The 26067-nt window shown below is 34.7% G+C and overlaps 3 protein-coding genes across 8 annotated transcripts; all 3 read right to left on the reverse strand.

The window, feature by feature from the left end:
* Window positions 1-31: 31 nt before the first annotated feature.
* LOC113851561 (15-cis-phytoene desaturase, chloroplastic/chromoplastic) lies at window positions 32-25539 on the reverse strand. Its single transcript, XM_027482079.1, has 14 exons — window positions 25515-25539; window positions 6638-7043; window positions 6112-6200; window positions 5745-5802; window positions 5011-5166; window positions 4301-4449; window positions 3746-3865; window positions 3375-3588; window positions 3176-3278; window positions 2700-2747; window positions 1770-1815; window positions 1266-1453; window positions 954-1116; window positions 32-380 (listed from the first exon to the last, which is right to left on the reverse strand). The coding sequence occupies exons 2-14, from the start codon at window positions 6957-6959 to the stop codon at window positions 321-323; spliced, it is 1716 nt and encodes a 571-aa protein (XP_027337880.1). The 5' UTR covers window positions 6960-7043; window positions 25515-25539; the 3' UTR covers window positions 32-320.
* On the reverse strand, window positions 8322-17674 carry LOC113851560 (DNA topoisomerase 3-beta). 6 transcript variants are annotated; one of them, XM_027482076.1, is made up of 15 exons: window positions 17536-17674; window positions 17385-17448; window positions 17217-17320; window positions 16704-16792; window positions 15809-15908; window positions 15077-15308; window positions 13808-13970; window positions 13596-13715; window positions 12790-12869; window positions 12409-12687; window positions 11666-11834; window positions 11271-11399; window positions 10968-11180; window positions 9801-9980; window positions 8322-9050 (listed from the first exon to the last, which is right to left on the reverse strand). In XM_027482076.1, exons 3-15 carry the CDS (start codon window positions 17287-17289, stop codon window positions 8406-8408), a joined length of 2472 nt encoding a protein of 823 aa, XP_027337877.1. In that variant the 5' UTR covers window positions 17290-17320; window positions 17385-17448; window positions 17536-17674; the 3' UTR covers window positions 8322-8405. The 6 variants fall into 6 exon arrangements, with proteins under 6 accessions (XP_027337877.1, XP_027337875.1, XP_027337874.1 ...); XM_027482074.1 differs by having other exon boundaries at window positions 16704-16797; XM_027482073.1 differs by having other exon boundaries at window positions 16704-16797; window positions 17385-17441; window positions 17536-17668.
* Window positions 19492-25508, reverse strand: LOC113851559 (kinesin-like protein KIN-12B). The gene is made up of 16 exons (XM_027482072.1): window positions 25224-25508; window positions 25011-25148; window positions 24825-24908; window positions 24616-24732; window positions 24476-24535; window positions 24338-24391; window positions 24157-24249; window positions 23755-23850; window positions 23266-23411; window positions 22953-23102; window positions 22735-22864; window positions 21632-22657; window positions 21440-21538; window positions 21203-21355; window positions 20282-21121; window positions 19492-19794 (listed from the first exon to the last, which is right to left on the reverse strand). Exons 1-16 carry the CDS (start codon window positions 25506-25508, stop codon window positions 19492-19494), a joined length of 3774 nt encoding a protein of 1257 aa, XP_027337873.1.
* Window positions 25540-26067: the final 528 nt, after the last annotated feature.

The following is a 26067-nucleotide window of genomic DNA, read 5'->3' on the forward strand; positions in this document are numbered from 1 at the left end:
GCTTCATTAGAGAGCAACAAATTCTAAATGGAAGAAATGTTATCGATGAGATATTTGATTCCCGTTCGCTTCTGTAATGAAAGGTTTTCACAAACGCGGACCACAGAGTACGTCAATAAATGACAATAATAATAATAATAAATAAATAAATAAATAAAACTGGATATACAAGTTAAAATAATGACATGCCTCACTTTTCAGGTGTTGGCCACACTGAAAATGAAGTTATTTTCTCATATTGGCTTTTCACTATGGTTTATTGCACATATCATAGCAAAATAGTTGCTAGTTGAAATAATGCTCCTCTACTCTTGTCTCTGTTAAATAACACTTGCTTGAGCCATTCTTTTGTGACCACGCGCAGCAAGTAGCTCAGAATCCTGCATAATTTTTTAGAAAGCCTCAATGACAGCAATGTGATACATAATGATAGGAAAAAGAAAAACATCAAATCATCCTAAATACAAGTTACAGAAGATAGAATAAACTCAATCTAAAGCCTTTTCTTGATCTGGTAAGAAAGTCGCTTTAACAATAGCTACTTGTTTAGAGATCAATCCTCATTACATTGGTTCTTCATATGGATTTCAAATAATGTTCATAACCAAAGGTCTTTTCCTTAGAGATATACATATAAAAATCATTCACACGCCTCTTCCTTACAAACAAAGTTTTGAGGTTTACAGGAACTCGACAGAAATGTTTCAAACACAACATTAAAAAAAATTGAAACGACTCCGTTAGATTGACGACAGCCCTAGATCTAAAAATAAGGGTGTGCACTTAAGTGAAGAATTTCCACAACAAAAGTAGCATTATTTATTCTACTGAATTAATAATTCAGTAGATGTTTCTCTCGCAAAAAGAAAGCGTGTATAGATAATAGTATTTCTAGCTAATGATTCTGTTATACTGCAGCGAGTAGCTAAGATATTTTTTGTTACAGATTTTACCTGTACAATTGCCTGTGCACAAAGCTTCCCAGAAAGAACAGCACCTTCCATTGAAGCTAAATATTTTTGTTTTGTGTAATCTCCAGCTAAATAGAAACCTTCTACAGGAGATCTTTGTACGGGACGACAAGGTTCACAATTTGGAACAGTTTTGTAAACCGACCTGAAACAATGTCGTCAGTTCTGTTAGAATTCAGAAGACAACTGAATGTAATGGCTATAAATAACATGAATTCAGTAATCCAAAAGACATTCACCAATCTGTGTCTACAGAAGTTAAAAAAAATAATCCACCTCTGTGGACAATCAAACCTTGGTGTTTTAACAACATGGTACTTGACAATCTTCGCTTTGCTTTGATCAGCAGAAATTTCATTAGGAAAGAGTTTGGCAAGTTCAGACATTGTGGCACGTATAATATCTTCATCACTACGTGACACCCATTCTTCAGCTGGTGCAAAAACTAACTCCAACATAGACTGGTTTGGGTTATAATATTCCTGCGTAAGATAGTGAAACAGAGTTACACAAACAATATCCCAACGTCTAATGATAACCAGACAAATGGTCATGCACAGAAGAAATTCAGTCTCAAACAACAACAAAAATATTAACAAAAATCTGAAACCTGAAATAATTTGTGCAGAGAGAGAGTTTACTGTTTATCCAGAAAGTACTATCTCAATTCAATTAATGTGCCTATTTATATACAAATATGTAAAGGATATGCTAGCCTAGACCATGCAGCCCACAGTTTCTGCATGGATTGAGGAAATGCATCTCTGCAAATCAATGACACGTGAGAAGTGGTTTTACCTTGCAAGTAACTGACATGTCAGCATATACACTCAGAAGGGGACTTCTGTATGAAGAAAAATATAAAATACACAAGATGTGAGGTGATGAAAATGCTTTATTTTAATCGACAAATGCCATAAAACCAAAGGAAAAAAAGTTCATTCACACAGCAAAGACAAAGTGATCTTAATCCCTAAAATCCTCGGACACTTGCAACATACACAACACAATTAAGAATCTTTTAGCAAATAACAAGATGGTATAACTTGCAGTCACAATAAAAATTTATCTCTATTCATGGAAATTAACAAGACATAATCATTTCCAGTTGGCAATTGCCAATGAAACACTACCATATACAGAATCCACAATCAACCCCCACCCTCCCATGATAGATCGCATCAGCACCCTGAAAAAATTCTTAAAACTTTTAACTAAGTTAAACAAACAATGGGAAAAAAAAGGATCTCCTTGCCCAAAGGTTCTTAATTTGCTTTATCATATTTTTCCTTTAGCAAGTTATAGCACACTAATTGTATATGAATCCAATACTCTCAATTCCAAGATTAGGGCAAGTCACAAACCTCAATAAAGTGGTGTCTCCCTCCTGTTATTGCCTGTTAGTAATAGATGGGTCACTATCAACATTTAGGGAGAGGGTATATTCTCAACTATTTCCATATTACAGTAAAGGCTTTTCAGTTGTGCTTCTGATTGTTATTTTGCAATGTTATAACCAAAAATGCTCTTATCCCTTAGTAATCCTTATCATATTTATCTAATTTCCAAACTGGAAAACAGGATAATAAGAATATATGAACCTTATAATTATGAAGCAAAAAAGTTGACAGACACACAATATGCATCACAAAAACCAAAAGAGACATTAATTGAACAGTATTTTTATCCCTTTCAGACATCACAAGTGTTTCAAAGTGTAAGGAAGACCTGCTAAAGAGAAGGTGATCATATGTGTTTTTCAGTTTTCTGTCAAACCTGCAAATTCAATGCATATATAGTATGTCATCACAACAGTGGAGCTAATAATATAATCAACATTGACAAATATTACAAATTAATTTTTTTATTGTTCAGAATTTTAAGATAACGAGAGTATATTAATGCTTCAGTTAGCAACAGTGAAATCATTTTGCATGCTAAAATAGGTTTTCACAATTCTCTAAATTTAAAGTATTCATTTATCAAAACTATTATAACTATTCAATTGGAGAATATTAGTAAACTTTCATTAATACAATTTAAGACAAACGGTGTATATTTCTCTTCCAAACTTTTCAGTGAATATTTGTGTTTTTCTATATTAGACAGCAAAATGAAATAATGATGAATGTAATAATTTAATTAATAATTGGAGTCTAACATATGCATGGCCATAGTTTTCAACATTAAAAGCCATTACTTACCATATGTGAACATTTATGACCGGGACTCCAACTAATTTATCCAATCTCTGAAAATAAGGAATTCCTTTCCAGTTGTCAGGCAGAAGAAGCTTCAGAATATCCACTGTTTCAAGAAAAAGAATCCTCAAAAATGTGAAGGAATGGACATTAAGAATGCCAGAAAAAAAGTAATTAACACAGGGAAAATAAGAAAAATAACCTGGAGTTGCAAACACGTAAGCATCCCCTTCCATCACCCTCCCATTATTTAGTAAGAAGCTCTTCACTGTGCCATCATCATTTAGCTCAATTTTTTGAATGCGTGAATTCAGATGAACTTCACCCCCCAAGGACTGAATATGATCAACAATTGGTATACAAAGTCTTTCAGGGGGATTGCCATCCAAAAAGGCCATCTTAGAACCATGTTTCTCCTATTAAAGAATTTAATGATATAACAATTAGTTGAAGAAAAAGACAAAGAAGAACTTGTCTGATTCCAAGCTACTATAATAATGGGAATGAAATGACCTTGTCAATTGCACACTAATGCTAGTGTAATAATGTTTAATGAAGACGAAATGATCAAACCTGAAGAAATCGGTTTAAAGCAATCAATATACATTGCATTGAAAGTTCATCAGGATTGATGAAGTTTAGTGCCTTTGACATTGCTATGAACACCTCATCAGTTACCCGATCGGGTATGCCCTATAATAAGGAGAAAACATTTTGTTATTCCCAAATTATTTGAGATACAGAACATTGGAAGGTTGCAATCTGTCAGGGTGATCTTTCTTTAAATATCCCTGTTGGTCTCCAGTATATGATTTTTCTTTCAATAATTGTAAATGAATCATCTATGCTTATAAAGGCATGTAGGCATAGAGGATCATCCATCCTTGAATGTGAGGAGGAAAAGAAATTATTTTTTTCTTCTCTTTTTTTTTAAACCATTTTTCATTATTCACCTATTTCCTGATTGTGTTAAAATCTTCGAATACCTGTGTTAAAATATTAACAACCAAGACTTCAATCTGCAATATTTAAGTCACAATAGCCATGGCTTTTACCACTGATATAGCCATATTACTTAAACCTATTAATGGACAGCATAAGGATAGACAATGAAGACAACTGCTGTACCTGCTTTCTCATCCACTCCTTAACAGAAACACCATCTTGAGCCTCAACATACGCCTGTCCACCAAGCATAGCTGGCAGAAGCCCAATTGCAAATTTGACTTTCTCTGGCCATGTCAGCATCTCATTGTTCCTCAATATTGCCCATATTCCTGTTATCACATACAACGAAATAGATATAAGACAGTAAAAGATATAGAAATCAAGCTTCAACATCAAAATGTTTGTTCTTTGTTTGAGTTTGAAATTTTTAATTTACAAGACATTGAACCAATTTAACATATCTTCATTCAATGATTATCGAATGCATTAAGAATTATTCAAAATAAAATTTGACTGGCATGTTGTGTACCAAACATCGTGCCATCCAGTGAAGAGAGTGGAAGCATGACATTTAGTCTTGTGAAAAGGAGTAGAAGGAGACTGAAAAGAACTTTAGAGGAAATTATTAAAAGAGATTTAGTGTTAAATAATATTTCAGATAATGTAAATTTTTACCAAGTTCAATGACGTCATTAAATTTATGTAGCCAACCTCACCTATAATATAGGTGGGAAGATTGCAAGATAGTATTGTACATTTTGTGGTAGACAATGCAAATTCTGTATCATTGGTTTTCTAAAAATAGAAGGCATTCATTGTGCTTTTATAAAGACATCCAACTTCAGGTAGGTATATGAATAGCCCACACACACAGATGTCTTACATCTTACCATTTAATGGGGCGGGAAGAACTTCAGGAAAATCAAAGCGACTAAACTCTCCAGGCTTATTTGGCATTGCAAAAATCATAGAATGCTCCTTCCATTGTAACCGATCATTAATACCAAGTTCTCCAAATAAGTTCTGCACATTAGGGTAAGCCCCAACTTTGGGAGGGGGAAAACTTGTAAGGCAAGGATAACCACAAAACAAGGGTTCTAATAATTAAAAGATCTATATTCATTAAATAACATGATTTCCAGTAAAAGATTCATGTAGAAAGACATATATTAAGAAGATATATAAAAACAGTTCAATATGTGTGCCAAAGACTAACTTGTCCAAAAGCACTGTTAGGATACGGCCAGATTGCCCACTCATGCAAAAAGCCCTATGAGCTTGAAGCTTCAACAGACCACAAGTTAATCCAAACATTTTGGCTCAAATTTAATTTTTAATCGAAGGTGGGGCAGCAAGGATAAAATCCTAACCACTTGGTCAAACAATGGTTATGACCTTTGTTTTATCTCTTTACATTCTTTCTCTAGTGGTGACTTTACTAGCTCTAGGAAGATTCCTGATCCTCCAATTTTTCACCCTTTTATTCCTCTTCTATCAATGATATATTAAAAAAAAGGTTCACCAAAGGCATGATATTATTAAATTGAAAGCAGAATTTTTCAGAAGCAGTTAAGAAAACAATATATGACAGAAAAAGTTATGTACGACATTTTAATGAACTTACAGAAGATGTGTAGGCCTGTCTCGTACCAGTCTCCATCTTCATCTTTCCATGCAGCAACCTTAGAAAATGTAAAAATAGTACAAAAAAACAACAAATTAAAATTGATTCATAATAAACAAGTTGTATATACAATGGTAATCTTCAACAAGCCTGATGACGAAGTTCAAAATTACCACTTCAAAGTCCCAGAAAATTAATTCAGAAAACAAGAACACAAATTATATATAAAGCCGATGCATTCACTAAATTATGATGGAACAGTAAAATAGGGACATTTTTTTTTATTTAGTTAACACCAAGTTAAAATGAACAGCAATTGCAGAAAGTGACAACTTATTGACAAATAGGATTAAATTAGCAGAAAAACCTTTCCACCTAGAACATCTCTTGCCTCCAGCAATATAGGTTTATGACCAGCATCTGCTAAATATTTTGCAGTTGATAAGCCAGCCAATCCTGGGATAATTTGAAATACACATCAACACAAAAGACAGAGAGGTCAAAACTCGAGCGAAGATTAGATTACTATCGTTTTTTTTTTCTTAAATATCCAACATGAACTCTTTTTCTTTATTGACACTCCACTGTCATAATGTAATCAAGCCTCCACATGTGTACATCTATTTAATAAAAAAGAAAAGAGCTTCACATGCCTAACAGCAGGTTTCTAAAACACATCAACCTCAAACAACTACCATCGAAGACAATGCATCAAATGAAAAGGGTATAATAACAAAAGCTAAAAGTGATGACTAGATAACAGTTCCTAATCTTAAAACACCCAGTACGACTAAAGCAAGAAAAACTACAAATTCGGCAGCAAAGATACAATTTTGATGTGTTAAATCAAATGGGTACAAACATAGCTTGCTCTTGGGATGGCCTCTTGTTACCTGCACCAGCAATAACGACATTCAAGGGTTTTTCTGGACGCGGAGAAGCACGAAAGGTGGAAGACAAGTAAGCAGCTTCGATGAAATTAACAGTGTTTTCAAGCTCAGGGCGTGGATAATCGACACAAACGACACTCAAGGGTGATGCATGGTTCCTCAACCTGGTGCTCTTAGCAGAACGAGGTCGCACACTAACACCCATGGACTCACTCCCACCAAATGATAACGAAATTGTGGCATCTGAAGAACCGAATTTGGATATGCTTCTAGCACCAATCTGCCAATTCAAGTTCGCCGCAGATATACACCCACACGCAGCCATCGAGTCGAAAAAACCGAATTCGATGAACCAAACAGAGCCTGAATGAAAGAGTAAGGTTGCGAGTTGCAGAGAAAGAGAGAGAGAAGACTAGTAATGAGTAATGGTAAGAAGGGGAAGAAAGTGCATGAATTTGGTGGAGAAGTGACCACAGCACTACAACACTAGTTGAGTAGACTCAAGAGGTTGTTTTGTGTGTTTAAAGAATATTCTTGAGTGGATAATGAATGAGATTAGGACAAAAATCCATTCATTTGGAGTCCATTAAACTTTGACATCAATACCCTTTGCCACTCTGCCTAGTTATCTATGGAGTTTGATACGTCAAGTTAACTAAACTCCATTCAACTTCCAATGCAACCCGGTGCTTGCCACGGCATTAAAAACAATGTATACCTATATTTTAGTACATTATTTATTGGATGCCGAAAATTCTGTTTTTCCTTCGGGATTGGCTATGCTCCTTAGTTACTATTTGATTGTAAGAATAAATAATAATTGTACTACCATTAAGCCTTAGTGGGGGATGGCCAAATAACCAATATCTTTTACGTGCATCAAAATGAATTGGTGCAATAGTATATAGTAATTATGTTTATCTAAAAAATAAAGCGTCACAAATATAATACCCAACATCAAATCAAATTTATGATACTCATGCTTACATTATCATATTCATTCATGAACCTAAACATGTTTTAACTCATTGTAACCCATTACATAACTTAAATATCATATATTATTATACTCATACATATTCAAAAATCTATCCAACTTGACAATCGATACAAACTAAATTGTTAATTAAAAATTTAATATTTTAAAAACTTAATCGCAAAAAATATATGATAACTAGACTATCCACACTCAAAAATCTGATATTAAATCACAAAAATGATTTTTTTTATAATACCCAAGAGTTAGTAGTATGACTTTGTCCTCCTCGAATTATCACATTCGTCATTATTTTCTTTTTCTGCTTTCCCTAAATCGCTTATATCTTTATTATTATTATTATTATTGATGAAGTTATCTTCAAACGATGAGTGACAACCATTTTAGTGAGGTGAAAATCATTTTTCCATGTTAGTTCACTGAATTTCTTAGTCAAATATAAAGATTTCAACAACTATTTTGTAAAGAAAAAATTGCATTAACTAAGACATAACACAATAAAGACGAATAAATATTCTTCAAATAAAATGTTTAAATCACGATATCACCTGTGAATTTGTAAGCTCCTATTTTTGAAATTTAGAAAACCTTCCGACATTTGCGATTTGTTCTTAACTATCGAGCGAACAAGATAATTACGCGAAGAACAAATTTACAGTAAATGAACAATTAATAATCAACCAAAGGCTAACTCAAGGAATATGTAGTAAATATTCATTTTTTTAAGAAACATAATTAATTTGGCTACAAACATGATGAACAGCTAAGCATTACTTAGAAATCTCGGAAGCTCATTTTTGGATCCATCATTTTTCCACCCCCGCGTCCTCTGCCCCTATATCCACCTTTTCTTGTTCCTCTACCTCTTCCTCGCGATCTCATATGCTTGAAGCTTCTCCCATGTTTCATTTTCACAAGGGAATGAAGCAATTCATCACAAAGAATGCAACCACGGTGCAAGGTAGATCCGTCTTCAAGAGGAGTTGTTTTTTTGTTGAAGTCCACTTCTAGGATTAAAGAGTCACATTCAGGGCATCGTTCTTTGGTTGTGGAGATCCTATGAGCACCTTGTGCTAGAAAAACTAGACAATTGCACATATTGCAACAAAGTCTCCATTTGGGAGCACTTACGGGATCTAAGACAAGTGTCCCACTGCACTCTGGACACGCACATACACCCTGGGAAACTACAGAATTTGGGCAAGTGGGATGAGGACATAGGATGCAGGCCATGCCAGCTCCCTTGCCAATCTTGCCAGGAGTGTTAGTTTTAGTCGCACTGATGAGTGTTTCAATACCTTCAAATGGGGGATTGCTGTAGCAATATGGGCATAGTGGAAATGATTTACCATCTGGGCCAGGCATGGAGCAGATCAAAAGCTCAAAATTGTCTAGAGGACAAGATAATTCTTTGTACAGCTGCATAAACAGTTAACGCAAATGTGGGTGACATATCGGGCAGATCACACAACACAAAAAAGCAACAAAGACATGATCAAATAAATGAAAACAGCAAATATCAAATGGGTAGACACCATGATTCCCTCTCAATTACTCTCAAGTCTCAACCTTCCAAAGTGTTGTCGCTAATCGACATTCATACTCAACTTCTGGAGCAATGTTCCTAGACAAAGATTACCAGAACCAAAAGCCCCTTCTTTCTTATCTTCGTTCAATATCTGAGGAAGTATAGCCCAAACAACAAATAAGATCAAACTAGTTAGGAAGGCACTGAATGGTGAAAAAGTATGCCAAAACCCGTTTCATGATCTAGAAACCAGTGAAGTCACCAGTGCATGATAGCTGCACACACAATGTTGATCGGTAATGATCTCAAGAAGAGTGTTCACAGGCACTCTCCAATTATAGTGACACGGTGGTCGTTAAATCAATGCATAAGGCAATCACACTACGATTTTCTTTCGATAGGAACAACTCTCAACAATATCAATTCACCAAAATTGAACTGTTTTACATGCCAGGCAAAAACACACAGGCTCATTATTTAGATCTGATAACAAACTTATGGTAAGGAAGCATGGCAGTTTGACAGTTTACAATAATGCAATATCGTATATGATAAGAAATCATGCAAAGAGAAAAAGTGTAGACAGGATGAGTTGGAAATCAGATTTTATTTATATTATTAAGCAGGCTATATGATACTACCTTGATTGTGCCATTCTGTGGAAGATAATAAACCTCCTCACATGTACCACAATACAATCGTGATGGCTGAGAAGAAATATACTTCATATATCGCAAGCATTTACCACATTTACTCAGAATACGCCCTGAATCAGTAAGTGCAGAAAATTGTGCTTCAAATAATGCATCCATGTCTTCAATCTGGGCCAGATAGAAAGCAACAAAATTAGTTGATCAATGTAGCATACATTCATGAACTCTGCAACTTAGTTGCAAATGTCTCTGTCTCATAGTGGACTACATTGGAAACTGAAAGAATATAGAAGGAAGATGTGGAACACTACATGCTAAAATAAATCCAGCATGCAGCAACTCGTGGATACTCAAAAGGTTCATCCAAACGAACTCCTGCCCCTCTAATAATCCTATAGTAATATTCTTTCAAAACTTATTCCCAATAAATAACAACCATTCCGGTATTCTAATGTAATGAATTAAAAATGAATCTATAAATATCAAGCTAACACGACACTGATGTCACATATTATTATCGTGTACTTGAATTCTTGAAAAGTATACTCTTGGACCTGTTCCAAGGATTCAATTTTAGTGTGAAAAGCTAATATAAAGTCTTTTTGGGGGGCAAATGCTCCCTAGAAAAAGCTTGATATGAAATCCAATTATGTAACATGTTATTAATTTGATAAGAAACAATAAAGAAAAATTTAGATTCAGCAGGTTTGTACAAAATTACAGCAATATCATAAATATGAAGTTATAAAGTAAGATCCACAGGAAGAGGAGTTCAAAGTTTTATACACGCATGTTTTATAAATAAAAGGCTTGACATAGAAATGTAAGGGTAAATGGGAAGACCGAAATTAAAAAGCCAAAGATGTAACCAAGCAAGGGAAATATAATAGGAAATATTAAAATGTGACCTCATCCAATTAAGGCCTATATCTAACAGAAAACAAAAGAATGAAATGATTTCAATGCTTTACCCAACAACTTCAAAAGAACTCGATGTTCATGTTGGGGGAGGAGGGAGGACTAGGGATCAGGCAGAAAACAAACTTAAATTCAGAGAAATTTAGGTGAGACAATGAACAAATGTTAACACGTCATGTTGTAAAAATTGAAAAGAATCGCATTGTGACCAAGAACTAACTAAAAGAGTTAGCCAACCTTCTTGACAAAGTAACTAAACTTCTGCTTGAACTGTTGGATTACATGCTGCACTACACGATGATGATCTACCTGACCCTTAGCAATAAGAGTAATTTGTTGCTCAATGAAGCTACGGATATCAGGCAGGCAGAGATCTGGATCAATTGATTGATAACCTCGTACTAAAGTTATGCCTAATGGGGTTGGGACAAGCTTTCTGCCTGCTTGTACCTGCAATTTGATTTGAGATGAATATACAGACAAAGAAGAAAATGATACACAGACCACATACTTATATTATATCTGTATTATATCCATTACCTGCACATAATTCCGCTCACATATGTTGTTAATATGTACAGGAATTGATGCATCTGTTCCTATTCCATTTTTCTCCATCAGGGAGATCAGCTCACTTTCAGTAAGAAAATCCGGAGGTGTGGTACTCCCCTGTAGAACTTGTGGTGTTAGCTATTTGTAATATATACAGAACTCTAATGGTAATACATGATTCAACCATCCCAAATATTCATTAATCCAAACAATGTCCCATGAACAGTTGCCTTTTTGGCTTTACCCAATAACACATCACCACACCAACCACCCTCACCCAAGAAATTAAAAAAAAAAAAAAAAGACTAGAAATAACAAGTTAGGATCAAATCCAAAAAACTGTGTACAGAAACTGAATATGAATCAGAAGGCTCCACAGTTACCTCATAGAGCTCCAATTTTGATACTTCTATTTTCTGCCCTTTTATAAATGATGGAATATTTTTATCATTTATGGCCAACCAAGGCATGATAGCTGTAAATCCTTTGGTGACAACATGCTGCCCTGTACAATGAAACAACTCTCCACCAATTGAAAACTCAACCTTTCTCCTGGAAGGATGATAATAATGTATGAGAAAACTAAATGTTCAAGTTCATGTAATAAGGCAAAGCAAGGGCAGGTGAATATTTGCAAAGGTTTAGACAAAGGTTATGCTTAGATGGAAGAAACACAAATATTATGCCAATATAATATGCAGAAATTATATGACGATGTTGATGATGACAACAATATGAGAAAAGCCACGTCATGCATCTTCTAACATGTATACTTTTGCTAGTCTTACAAGGACAAATTGGGGGAGAAAATTCCAATAGGTTTCAGAGCCAACATATCTATGAACTTACAAAGAGATATTACCTAGACAGCTTGATCTATTTTGTTACAGAATGTTTGACATCTGTAATCAGTAAGTCACTATTGCTTACCATCATCGAAATGATTAAATATGACAATAAGGAGAGACCACAACAAGCATAAATTAAGTAATTAACCAAATTGTCTCTGACAAGTGATAAGCTCTCAATGTAAATAAAAGACATGGGATATTTGTGGAATCACTGGGATGAAGTAAAAACAATAAGGTGATGATGATCAAGAAAGTTGAAACAGTATAGATTTTACTTTGTATACTTGCAGTCTGGAGACACTGTTCCTATGAAGTGTTGACAAATATATTGGTACAGCTTCCAAGCATCATTGCCTAGCATATCCTCTGCTGCTGATCTCATTGGAGTAATGGGAGGATGGTCGCCTGCATCTGTTCCCACTCGAGGTTTTTGATAGCCACTGGTAAGTAGTCCTTGTACATAATTACCCCAGGTTGGATTATTTGTTTGTGCAGAGAGTACACCGCGATAGTCAAATGAAGGAGGGTATGCTGTGCTTTCAGTGCGTGGATAGCTTGAGAAAATTCATGCAGAAACCAACCAAAGGTTATTAAAAGATGTAAATTAGATAAAAATTGCATTACTAATATAGAAGACTAACAAATTATGAGAAAACCTGATGAAACCTTGTGTATACAACCGTTCAGCTAGTTGCATGGCCATATGAGGTCCAAAGCCCAGAGCACTTGAAGCAACCTGGAAAGAACATTGTCCTCAAGTTATTTTATCAAACAAGTATATTAAAAAGAAAGGTAGATATTCAATCACTCTAGCAAATTTCAACTCTCTTGGCTAATAAAGTTAAACTCTTTTAATCCATCATTCAGAGGATAAATAGAACTATTTTTTTAGTTAAAAACATTATTAGAGAGAAAAGAATATATAAATTACAAAGGAGGCTAAGATATTATCCTTGGGTGAATAAAAATTTGACAAAAGAAAAAGAAAACAAAGAAAAAGACCTATGCTGACTCCATAGCCTCTGGAAACCTTACACATATTTCCTCACCAATGGCGAATATGATGGCAAAGATGCATCCAGCATTATGAGCAATAATCCATTCAGTGAACTTACAATTTCAATGGTGTGTTTAGAAGTATTAGTGGTTCCCCTATCCTTGATCAAATATTTAGACAGAAATCCAGAAATAAACTCATCAGGCATCATCATAAACATGGCTAGTTACTCCCCTGTCCCTTCCCTTCATAACACACGACAAATGTGAACATCAAAATAACGTTTTTCAAACTCTAATTTACCCCCATTTGCCACCAGAATGAAGAATGTGATTTTGGCACATAATCATTTAAAAAGATATATTTTATATTCTTTTTATGTAATTTTGCATCTAATACAGATGGTTCAAACGTTGTTATTGTTTAGAATATAAACATTATTATCTTCTCCATGTGATTACTAACCTTCAAAAGATTCACTGTGTTTAGACCAACGGGGCGACCTTTTGTTTCCTGTTTTTCTGATGTTTCAGTAACTTCCAAAAGTCCATCTTCGGCAACAATATTTTGAAACATCATAGCAACCTGCCATGGCATAAAAGTATCAAAAGTGAGTCCTTTGTCCGTGGGCTTGAGACAAAGAAAGAAGAAAAATATCAGAGAACAGAAATTTTCACATTTATGTCAAACAATTTGCCACGTTGCCATTCTAGCTGAATTTCATAGCCATTTTGAAATATGTAAGGATGCAAACTCCAAAACTTTTCTGGCTTGAAAGTGTTTATTTGTAAATACCGCTGCACACAAAATCCTAAGGTGGGAGTTTGGCATGGTCCATAGCTGAAATAGGTAGCAAATAACACAGTCAATAATTTCATCAATGCATAACTAAAATGAAACTATTGATTCAAGAATAAGTGCAACAGTGCATGCTAATCAACAAAGTTAGGATGCATGTAGATCTAATCAAGATATTGCATCTTGCATTACCTGTCTGCAATGCATGTTAAACCTAAGAACATAACCAATCCCAGGTTCCAAATGTATAGCAGAACAAGAATAACAGAACAAAGTACACTGTACACCAAAACCATAATGCTGGCATAATTATTAGTATATTACAAAGGGATTAGAAGCTACTTGAATTAAAAACTGAAAGAGAATCAAACTAGGATAACATGTCATATTACTAATTGTCCCTATTAAGATGAGAGAAAACGAAGGCATGTTATGAATTTTGTGTGTTTCAACTAAACCACAAGCTATGTATTTATATTAACAAAGGTAATCACAATCATAGGTACATCATCAAAAATAAATATACAATTACCTAATTACTATAATTATATAGATACTATTTTCTTAAATAACATATTTACCATATATTTAACAGTTCCAAAAGCTTGAACTAACAGGAAATGCATTCATGCATACCAAGCTAATCTTGAAAATGCTAATATCATTGCAAAAAGAACACAAGTTGCTCAGCTCCTTTTTCTTTTTGAACTAGCAGAAACAGAATGAAGCCTTAACCATTGTAAACTTAATAAAGTTAGCAGAGTGGTCTAGTAGTGCTCAGCTGTCTGAGATTGCTCCAACCCAATTACAAGCCTAAAACTAAGCACACCCTCAGCACAATTGACATCAACTAACTACTTTTAACTTTTTTACATCATTTCCATTGCATGGTTTATAATTGAAGCACTAGGTTGCAATTTATATTCAGCTCATTGTTTCTCTCGGATATGCACAAGTTGAATTATTCTGCTTTCTAAACAGAAAAATATGGCTGCCATTCTCCATCAACAACAATAACAAAACCTTATCTCACGATGTGAAATTGTCAGTCTTCAATTCATCGATTAAAAAAAAAGAACTAATAGAAAAAAGCATTACAGCAAATACAAGATAAACAAGCAAAAAGACAGAACAAAGTAGAAACTAACGAGATGACTCGAGAATCTAGGTTCCCGTATTTTCCTTGGAAATAACTTGTCTGAAATCGAGTAAAGGCAACTCCAACTTTCAAATCTATCTCTTGCCTAGCATCTACAGCCAGTGCCTCATCTCTGTTGGGTCTGACAAGGTTGTCTAGAGCCTTCAGAACATCTTTCTCAGTAACAGAAGAAAATCGTGCACGATAAGCGTCATTTATATTGAAACCAGTTGACTCCAAAACTGCAACAACATTCAATATTTCAAATGGTTCAAAATATTATTTGAAATTTTAAACTTGATTGTAACTCATTTCAAAAATCACTGAATGTGAAGCATGATTATGGGTAAACCAAGATTTCCTAGTACATACTGGGACAAGAAAATAATATATTGGGAAGACCAACGCTCCATAATCCATACACACAAAGCACCAACAAATAAATAGCAAAATAATTCTTTGACAGTAGTCCAAGTTAAAACTTGGCACATAAGGTTACTCTTAGCTGGCAATTCCTTTATACTACCTAAAGGAGTATCTAGAACAAGAAAAGATAAAGTTTTAGATGCCAATACTAAGGCGCAAGTATCAAACAAATAGAGTGACCAACCAAATTACCTTAGATAGCTAGGGTTTGCATTTTGTCACATCATTAAAATAATAAATTCACATTGCAATAACAGAGCACAGACAAGTTATACTCATCAAAGTATCAACAAATAAAGAAAAAGAATATAGTTACCTTCAAAACATATATTTTCTCCTTCACGATCACAATCTAACCACAATACCAAATAACGACATCCACGAGCTTCTTGGTTTAAATGTCTACAAATATGTGCCTGAATGAAACATAAGATGTTAATAACTGCAGGAAATCACCACAACAAAATTAATTATAGATAGCATATTCTGCACAAAGTACAACTCAATTGTTTAATAGCTAGCATTAATGGACTAAAATTTTTTTAAATGAAGGGAGGTGGAAAAAAAAAGTTTAAGACTAAAAGTCATTTCAGTATATTAAGTTTTACACACTCAACAAAAACAATACCAAACAGCACCTGACAGGCCAAGTTCTGAATTAGGCAGTTACAATACCGTATTATGAAGTTATGAGCTAGTTATTTTTATAGTAATTTCAGACTAGGCAGTTGTATGTTACAGTGTGACAGTTATAGAGCTATATAGGTTGTGAAACAGACTTGTAGAAAGTCATCTCCATTTGCCATTGGCCATAAATAGTTTCCTACCTCCACGCTCATATGCTTATGTCCTGCAGCTCCTGTGTGGTATTCAAAACTAGGAGAACAAAAAAATGCATGGAAAATCAAGGAAAAGTTCCAGAACATTTTCTTTAAACGAATTTCTGAGAATACTCAGAAAATATTTATAAATAAATCACCACCACTTATTTCTTAATATGAGCATTTAGAGCATCATGGAATTGAGTTCCAGTAAGGAAAACAAAGACAAAAGCAATCTATCTTGCCCCAATACCTCAAAATAATGCATAAAAGGTTATATGAAAAGACAGAGAGGAATCCCATAGTGTTCTAAAATGAATGGCGTCCAAAGACAAAACATGGATCTCATAGAAGAAGTAATAATGAAAGAAAATATTTGTACAGAAATACCTTTGGGTTTGATTCGGTCTTTATAACCTGAGCCTGAAAAAGATCTAACGGATCCGTGGCTTTCCAATCTTGATATTTACCAGGAAAATCTACGCTAGATTATCAACAAAAGATAGAAAAACTGCAGTGAATACTCAAACCACTCAGTATTAGACATTTGTAAAATGCAATGAGACCAAATAGCACAGTTTGCATCATAACCTGTCGTTTGTTGTTCAAAATTCAAATGCATTTGCTAAACTTCCAATGACAATAAGATTATAGCATACACTAAATACAAATGTTAACGCCAAACAACTCAGGTGATTAAATCACCACTGATACACTACCTTTCCCTTCCTTGACCAGATGCAAGTAGTGGTACAGCATCATAATCATAATATACACACTCATTCTAAGTTTTTATAATATTCAGTAATCTAATAATGCAAACAGATCATATAATATTTAAATTAAATTGAAATGAAAATATAGTAACTGATGTTTTCATCTGAAAATTGACAAGAAAAGGACCTGAACACGTGGCCAATAACAGATGTAACTTTAAAACGTGCATGCGATCCAAAAAACTTCCCCTCGAATTCATGAATTTCTGTGCTTCCTTTTCTTGTGAACATCTGTTTCCATAAACAGAGTAAGAAATGAATGAATATGAAAGGCGAAATGAGAGAGTGAGAGTACCTGGCCGCGGGAGAGAACGGAAGCAATGGAGAGAGCGATGCTTGGCTTCTCTGCCACCTGAAAGCTTCAGAGTAAGTAGAAACCTCACAACAATAACAATTACAAGTAAGATTGGATCTGTTAATTTGTGAGTTGTCACTAATTTTCATACCATAAGAACTTTCGGAATCGGAGGCGCCATCTTCCTATTCAATTTCTCTCTGCTTCTGTTGTGCTGTGTGCGGATGCCGGTAACTGTTTCTAAATGCAACAACGTGACCCTTTTCAAATAGAGAATTGATGAGTGTGTTAAAGCTAATTAGCGCATTAGCTTTTGATTATACTTTTCAAAATAATTTCAATATCCTTAATTATACTTTTCATCCCCCTCGCATTAGCGCACACATACAAATTAAATTTTGTATGACTTAAAAAATTGTCCTATTTGTTTATTATAGATTTTTTTTAGATTTGATTTGGCTTTTCTTAAAAAATTTGACTGGTTTGCAAGTTTTTTAAAAATTAATTATAATAAAAATTTTAAACCTGTTAAAAAATATCCTATAAATAGGTTAGTAAATCTCATATTATTAATCTACTTATTGTTGTTATTTATATTTATTTAAATAAACTTAGTTGTAACTTGTTAAATTTAAAAGAACTTTTTTGATAATCTAAAATCTAACCTTATTAATTAAATAAGCTTTTCAAAATACTTAATTTATAAATAATTTTTTTATATTCTAAAGCTTAGTCTTTTTAATTAAATAGATTTTTAAAAATTAATTTATTCAGACTAATTTAAACTCATATTAACTTATTTCTATCATCTACTCATACTAGAATCTACATGTTCATTTTTATATATTTGTTTATATGTGTTTTTAATTTAATTTTAATTAACTGTATTTAATCTCTTTAATTTTTTAACTATCAACATATGTCCATTTAGTTAGACAACTTTAGTAAAACTATTAATTAAATGAAAATTTCTTATAAAAATTTTATTGATAGCCAAATTTTATATTATCAAGATTGACTAAAGATGTCCACTAACAACAAAACAAATAGTTGCTAATTATAAAAAGTCAGATAATCTATACCTACAAAATAAGAGGTTACGTAAAAAAAAAAAAAAAAAGAGACAAAATAACAAAAAAGCCGGTTGAGATTGTATTTTAATATTTTTAAACTCAAAATGACAATAAAAATAAAATAAATGAATAACATTTTTAAAGTTAAGAATTAACAAAATAATTTACCCTTTTAAGAATTAAAGTGCATAACCCACACAAATTAACATGAGAACTCATCAAATATATAACTTTTTTTCATATATTTTTTCCTAACTTTAGAGTAAAGATATTTAATTGCCCAAAAAATAAAAGTCTTGAAAAGGTATGTTAGTGTTCTCTCGTTTAAAAGAGTATTTTCTAAAACAAATAGTTATAAATTTTTAAGTTTTTCTAAATATTCTCTTATTATTCATATACTCGGTTAATTAATTTATAAACTGGATATATGTGCGTGTCAGTAAGACATGATCTTGAAATTAATGAACATTTTAAATAAAAATTAATTACCAAAAAGTAAAATTACAAAGTTAATATAAACTATTAAATAACAGAAATAAAAGGTAATAAAAAAATGTTCATTCAACTTTGTGCATTTTGATTCAATTCAACACATTACTAACCGTACCAATAAAACGTCTAATATTTAATCATCTTTTAACGAGCTTTCTGAGTATTTAGTTACTTAACATCTAAACATGTTTTTCAAGGTATTAATTGCTCCGTAGTAGGACGTTGGTAGATCACCTGAGCTTGTGTGTTCCTGTTCACCTGAGTTTAATTTCCCCTTTCACATATTTCCAACTAAATATTCAGCTATTGAGCCAAAAGCAAATTAAGGAAAATGTTAATGATGATAATTAGATCAAATGGAATTATTAAGAACAACACAAAGGAGACATGCATCGACTTTGTAATCGGAAATCTCTATCAGGTAAATCTGCTCTATTCAATAGTTTAAGAACTCATTTATGCTCGCAGAAGACCGAAAGAATACAATAATTTCTGCAAATCATATGAACAAATTAATACAAAATAACAAAGTGTGTTGATATTTATATATTGCATCTATCGTAACCTGAGAACCATGATGATTCTGCTAGTTTTGCTAGCTCCCCATACTCTGCATTATTATTAAAGGGCTCAAACTGATCATTGACACTGTTGGGCTCCTTTGAGTCATCATAACTGGGCATGACAACATCGTCGTCATAAGTCGGTCGTACAGATTCCTTAGGCAAACGTGCTTCCGCAAGGACCTCATTAAGTGCGATAATCTCCTTCTCATGTTTCTTCTTCAACTTTTCAATTTGTTTGTAGGCCTTAGCAGCTTCCTGCTCAGCATCCATAGTCCGTTTCTGCAAATTACATTTTCAAATAGTGAACGTTTAGTTAAAAAGAAATTCACTACTACTAGAAAAAATGTTCATCAGCAGAATAAAATTGAGCTGCTGCTTATGCGACGAGCCTGTGAGGGATATTCATTGGAATTTGGAAGACTTCAACGCCAAAAAGTAATCATAGGCAAAACATGAGTGATTTTGATATTCCAAATCACGTCACATAAAATGACTAATCATCCTTTATCATTTGGCTTCACACTGATGGCCAACCCTCTTACGACTATCATTTTCCTAATTTCCTAGAGAATGAATAAACAGAGATGCTCATGAAAAATAGTTAATATTTAATTTGGTCTTAGAAGTATAACTGGTGTTGCTGGGGGGAAAGCATCATATACTAGCGAAACTATATGACCTCAATAAGCACAATTACAGCAAATAAACATAATATATACAAGTCATTCAGTTGATAACATGGAAGAAAATTTGATTTGTTACCAACCTGAGCAGTAGTGACAGCTTCTTCAGCTTCTTTAAGGCGCAAAAGCAGTTCACCAGCAGCTTGCACTGCTTCTGCAGTGTCCTTCAACTGTGCCTGAAGCCCTTTATTTTCATCCCTAAAGATTCGCCGTTCTTTTTCTCTTTCTGCTTTTAAAGCTGAAATTTCTGCAGCAAGGGCATTTATGAACTTGGACTCTGCACCTCTGACTCCTGCTCTGGAAGCTGCTTTCTTGACATCCTCAATTCCATCCTGGATCTTTCTATGCCTTGCAAGCAATTGGATATGTTTCTCTTCCAAATCTGCATATTGTTCTAGAAGTCTTGCATGGCCTTCTATGGCCATTTGCATAGCTTCCTGAAGTTCCACAGTACACTTCCTCTCAGCATCTAATTCCTGCTTCCTCTTTTCAGCTAGCGACCTGCTAGCTTCAAGCTCTGCTCTCAGTTCTTCAGAAAGAGAAATCCACCTGCCTTCTGCCTCAGTCCATTTAATTCTTTCTAGTCCAAGTTGTTCTTTAGTATTGTCCTTGGACGATGCTGGAATTTCATTTATCTCATCTTTCTCCTCTGTCGAATCTGGAATGGCAGTGAGGGATGCTGCCAAACTGGGTTCAGATGGGTAAGTCAGTTGCAACAATGGATATTGCTGCCTTGCTGCCGTGGATGAAGAGTCAACATAAAATTGAAGTTGGCTTCTTAAACTTTGTATCTCTTCCATCAACACTTCCCTCTCCCCCAATTTGTAGAAATTTTCATACTTCTCTAATTCATCTTGCACTCTTTTTAACTCTATCTCCATCTTAAGAACTTCTGGATGATTCTCGTACTTATCCTTTAAAATCTGTTGATGGTAAAAAAGTATAAGCATCAGATATATTAGACTATTGATCATAAATGGGAAACCTTGAAAGAACATTTCTACCTTGTGTTCATGGGTAAGAGCCACCAGTTCTTCCTCCATGAACTCTTCAGTGGGTAAGACACCATCCATAAGGCTCTCAAGGCGAAGAATTTTATCTTCCCTTGTCTGAGCAATTATGGCATTGCATTCCCTCTCATGCTTGTACTGTTGCACCTACAAATAGCATGGGAAACATTCACAACAACTGACCCAAGAAAACCAAGAGATGGTATTGTTGATGAACAGAGAGACGTTTACCAGGCGATTAAGCTGCATTATCTCAGAAGTCTGCTTTGCACAGAACTCTTCAAGTGCCATTTCTCTCCTTATAGATTCTGCCAAAACCTTTTCTACTGCCTATATAACAAAAGCGAAAGGAGTTGTAGTTCATATAATTCATATAACGAATTCATGTTTTACTGAAAGAAGCAACTAAATTCCTGCACCTACTTTGATAACTTGCTTCTTTGGCTTAACAGCAGACTCAAGACAATCAACAGGTACCAACTGTAGATTTGGGTTATCATCAATTTCATTGGCATCAAGTTCTACTCTGCTTTTACAATTACTACAGGTGAACAAAACAGAATCTTCACCAACATTATCATCAAGAGATGTCTGCAGGCCCACATCAACTCTGTCAACTGGAAAAATTAGTCTGGATTCTCTTGGTCTTAATGAAAACCTATATGATGACTGCCTCAAAGCAGCATTACGTTGGTAACTATCAATAATTTCAAGACCATGTCGTATGCTTGCTGCTAAATTTTCTGTTTTAGTAACAAAATTTGGAGCTGTCTGACTGGAAATGACAGTAGATGAGCTTTTCTGATTTACAGATTTTATGCCCAAATCTCTTTCAACATGAAGATCATTCTCAGAAGGAGAAAGCCCTGATGATGTCCTCAGACTTTTCCTGCTGGTGCTGATTCTAGGAGAAACACTTGGAGTTGGGGATTTAAGAACTGGTGATAAATCACACTGAACTATGCTGAGGCTGGCAGGTGAGACACAATTCTTTGGGGCACTGGGAGAATCCATGGAAGCATTTGGGGCTGAAAAACCTGTAAAACCTCCAATCTCAGATTCACCCTCAGGACAAGAGAAACTGCTTGGTACCATTGCACTGGACAATTCTTCATTAAGACATTTGCTGTCAGAGCAACTAGGAATATTTTTCTCCTCCCCAGGTTGAGCCAAATCCTGATCATCAGTGTTCATTTCATTGTCATTGTCAGCTACAATATTGCAATTACTCAGCATATCGGCATTGCAGGAAACACCATCATGGTCCTCAACACCTTCCTCGTCAATCTCCATCTCCTCATCACCATCATCATCTACATGGGATAATGGTTGTGGTCGATTGAGGCTGGATTGTAATAAATTCAAGCTTCTTCGGATCCAGGCAGCCGAATGACCTCCAGTTGAGTCCATTGGATTGTAACCATTAGCTTTAATTCGATGAAGCTCGTCCTGTTGATTTCTTACTCCTCTTATTCAAAATGAAGAGTTTAATAGAACATGATTGAGAATAGAGGAAGAGAATATACCCTTAGTTGTCGTATAACTTGTCGCAGGTGTTTCACATCATCCTCCATAACTTCATTAACCACTGCCTTGTTTTTGATAGCTTTAGCACGTTGGGCAAATCTCAATGTACTGAAAGTTTCACTCCGACAACTGCAGGAACAAGTCATCATATAAAAATCCATAATTCAGAAGGATCAAGAGACAAAGCGTTTCAAATGATCAGTGCTTTATGTAATACCTTTGTGCGGGCGAAATAGCACAAACCATTGCTAATTTTGCATTTCCCCCAAGAGACTCCTGCAACAGAAATGTCAACCTAGAATCTCTATATGGTATATGCCGCTGCTTTCCTGTTTGAGAAACTTCTGCCAGAATATTTATCAAATTCCTGCAGTTCAATTTAATCTCAGTAAGTTCAATTTAATTTATCCTTTGTTTCTAGGACATTATGGTACAAAGTGGCTTGGTATTAAAAACTTTAATTCACTATTTGTAAATATCTTAACTCTGATATTTGCTCTCAATGTATACATATGCACATTAAACCATACCCAAGCTGTGAGAGTGATCTATTAATATTTCCAGCTTCCTTCAAACGCTCTCCAGCAGCACCTGTTAATTTTTGCCGTTCTGACCCAGCTAGATCAACAAGATTGATTCTACTTGTTTTAAATCTGCTAATACCATCTGCTGCACTCTGCAAACATGAATTTACTTCAAAACACCTTCCAGATGTATGCCAAAGAATGATACTGAAACATTATCTATTTACAGCTCCATTTTAATCCAAGTAATATCTCCCAGATAGAAGTTCTTTTGGCAAATAATTACTGAGAAAAACAGAAATGATGACTAGACTTCTTGACAATCTCCAATTAGACAACTTTTGTTTTCCTATTAATGTAGTGTACATTAAATTCATTAATTGTCAGGACTTGCATCCAATCTAAATGAACTCTTTCGATCATAATATCAGTAGTTCACACATATATTACTAAAAATATATATTACTTGACAATCTCCATGCTATGAGATAGTACCTTGCATCGAGATTCAACAACACAAATAAAAACAGTATGTGAGCGGGAACTCTCAGAATTTATACTGGTTGCACCTATTCTCCTGTTTGATAATCCCTGCATAATGAAGGGTATATGATAGCTTTAGAAATATGTAAGTTGAATTTTAAAACTTAAATGAGTCAATCAATCAACTTTCTGCCAATCAGTAAAGAACTTGAGTGCATTCTGTTGAGCAACTCAAGTATCTGAGCATAAAAAATGACAAGTTGCAGAACAGGGGGCTAAAACTAGTTTCATTGAGGCTAATCATATGTATATTGCACCTCAAGAGGATGCTAAGAGATAGGTCACAAGAGAGAGAGAACATTTGTATTAATAGTAATTCAATGCCTGCGAGAGAGTAAGCATGCTGAATCACACCTTTATTAAAAGCTGAGTTACATCCTTCATTGTAGACACATGCTCCTCTGTAAGATTTTCAACATAAACACCAGATTTGACGTCTTCTCTAATCTGGATAAAGAACAAAGCATCAGTTCCAGCAGCATAAAGCAGTGAAACATGAGAAAATAAACAAAACCTATGGTGATTTTGATTTTACCTGTAGGTTTCTCTGATTCGGATCTAACAGATCCGTGATTTGCTCATTGTATATCTGTAAAAGCAAATTTTGTGTCAACAGGACTAAAAGACAAGGTAAGGTCAGGAACATGGAAAGAAATAATTTGAGCCAATCAACCTCAAGAAAAGAGCAGTGGCACTGATAGTTGAGCTGTTTGTCAGAATGCCTAGTTTGCTCCTGTGCCGGAAATACAACAGTAAATATCATGTGCAAACAATCTTCAAATAATTCAATAAGCAATTGGAATTGAAGCTTACATCATTTAAACGTGCAAAGAGTCGTTGAAAAACACGGGGTGCTAATCCTTGCTGATCATTTTCTCCCGACAAAGAATTGGCAGGACCCCACATTGTATAAGTCTTCCCACTCCCCGTCTAAGAAGTTTGAAAACATAACATCATCAAATTCAACAGCACTAAAGCAACAGCGGAACAAAATTAAAAGGAAAAAATTAACAGGAAGAAACCTGTCCATAAGCAAAAACTGAACTGTTGAAACCTGCCAAGCAATTCTCCACCAGAGGCACCCCAACATGCTCGAAAATATCCAGCTGGAAAATGGGATCAGAAAGCACATCAAACACTGAAAATCAAGTAATTTCAAATGACATAAAGAGATTCAGTGTCAGCAGAACTAGAAATAGAAACCATACCTGAGTAGCCGCCGTGTCAGCAACGGAATCAAAGGTAAAAATGTGGCCATTAATCGATAAGGAATCGTCGGAAATCTTCTGAACTATGGGATCCCCTTCGTCATTGTCTTCACACAGAGGCCTCATCCTCACAATAACCTAGAAAGCACGCAAACAATCAGAAAAGCGACGAAGATCAACAATATTTCTTTATGAAAGCCTAAATGGTGATACCTTGACACCGGAATCGGAAGTTGCGGGGAGTGAATTGTCGGTTACGGCATCGTTGCTGAGCTTGCGCTTGAGAGGATTGGAAGAGGGAGGTCTCGGTGGCAAGGGGCTCTTCAATTTGGCAGGGGAAGGGGAAGGAACGATCAGATTGAGATCTGAGGGAGGATCGTTCTCCTTCGTAGATTTGTGCTTCCGAGAGGGTCTGGATTTGGCAGAGCTTGGGCTTGACGAAGAAGGAAGCTCTGTGTCCCTCAGAATAGGGTTTCTTGGGAGCATGAAGTGCTTCATCTTGCAGAGAGAGAAAGAGAGAGAGAGAGAGAGAGGGAGAGGGACGAAGACAAGAGAAATGAAGGGGAAGAGGTAAGAAGAGAGAGAGAGAGAGGGGAAATAGCCGTTAGGGATTTGAAATGATTAGAGAGGGCTTTGTGTTCTTGTTTTTCTTGAGTTGACAGAGAAAGAAAGAAAGAAGAGAGAGCGAAAATTAACTTTTTGAATTTGTGTGGGATCTGGAGCGCCTCATCGGTTCGGACAACCCAAAGTCCAAAATAACAGGATCCGACTCCGACCAAAATAATAATTTTTGTTATTATTATTTTGCAAATTCATGTGGGTTTTATATGTACGATCATTATTCACTTACTATTTAGTTTCATAATGATTGTAGGCACTTCAATTAAAACAAATATTAAAACTAATATTTATAAAATTTTCCTTTCCCTTGTAATCTCTTTATTAATCTTCTAATTGTCATGTTCTTAATTATCTCTTAATGCAAAATATCAAATGGAGAAATTAAATGCATGTTCAATCCTGTTTATTTTGAAAAAAATATATTTTAAATATATTT

This window comes from Abrus precatorius, unplaced genomic scaffold (assembly GCF_003935025.1).
Source record: "Abrus precatorius isolate BTA unplaced genomic scaffold, Abrus_2018 Scaffold9, whole genome shotgun sequence".
Lineage (NCBI taxonomy): Eukaryota > Viridiplantae > Streptophyta > Magnoliopsida > Fabales > Fabaceae > Abrus > Abrus precatorius.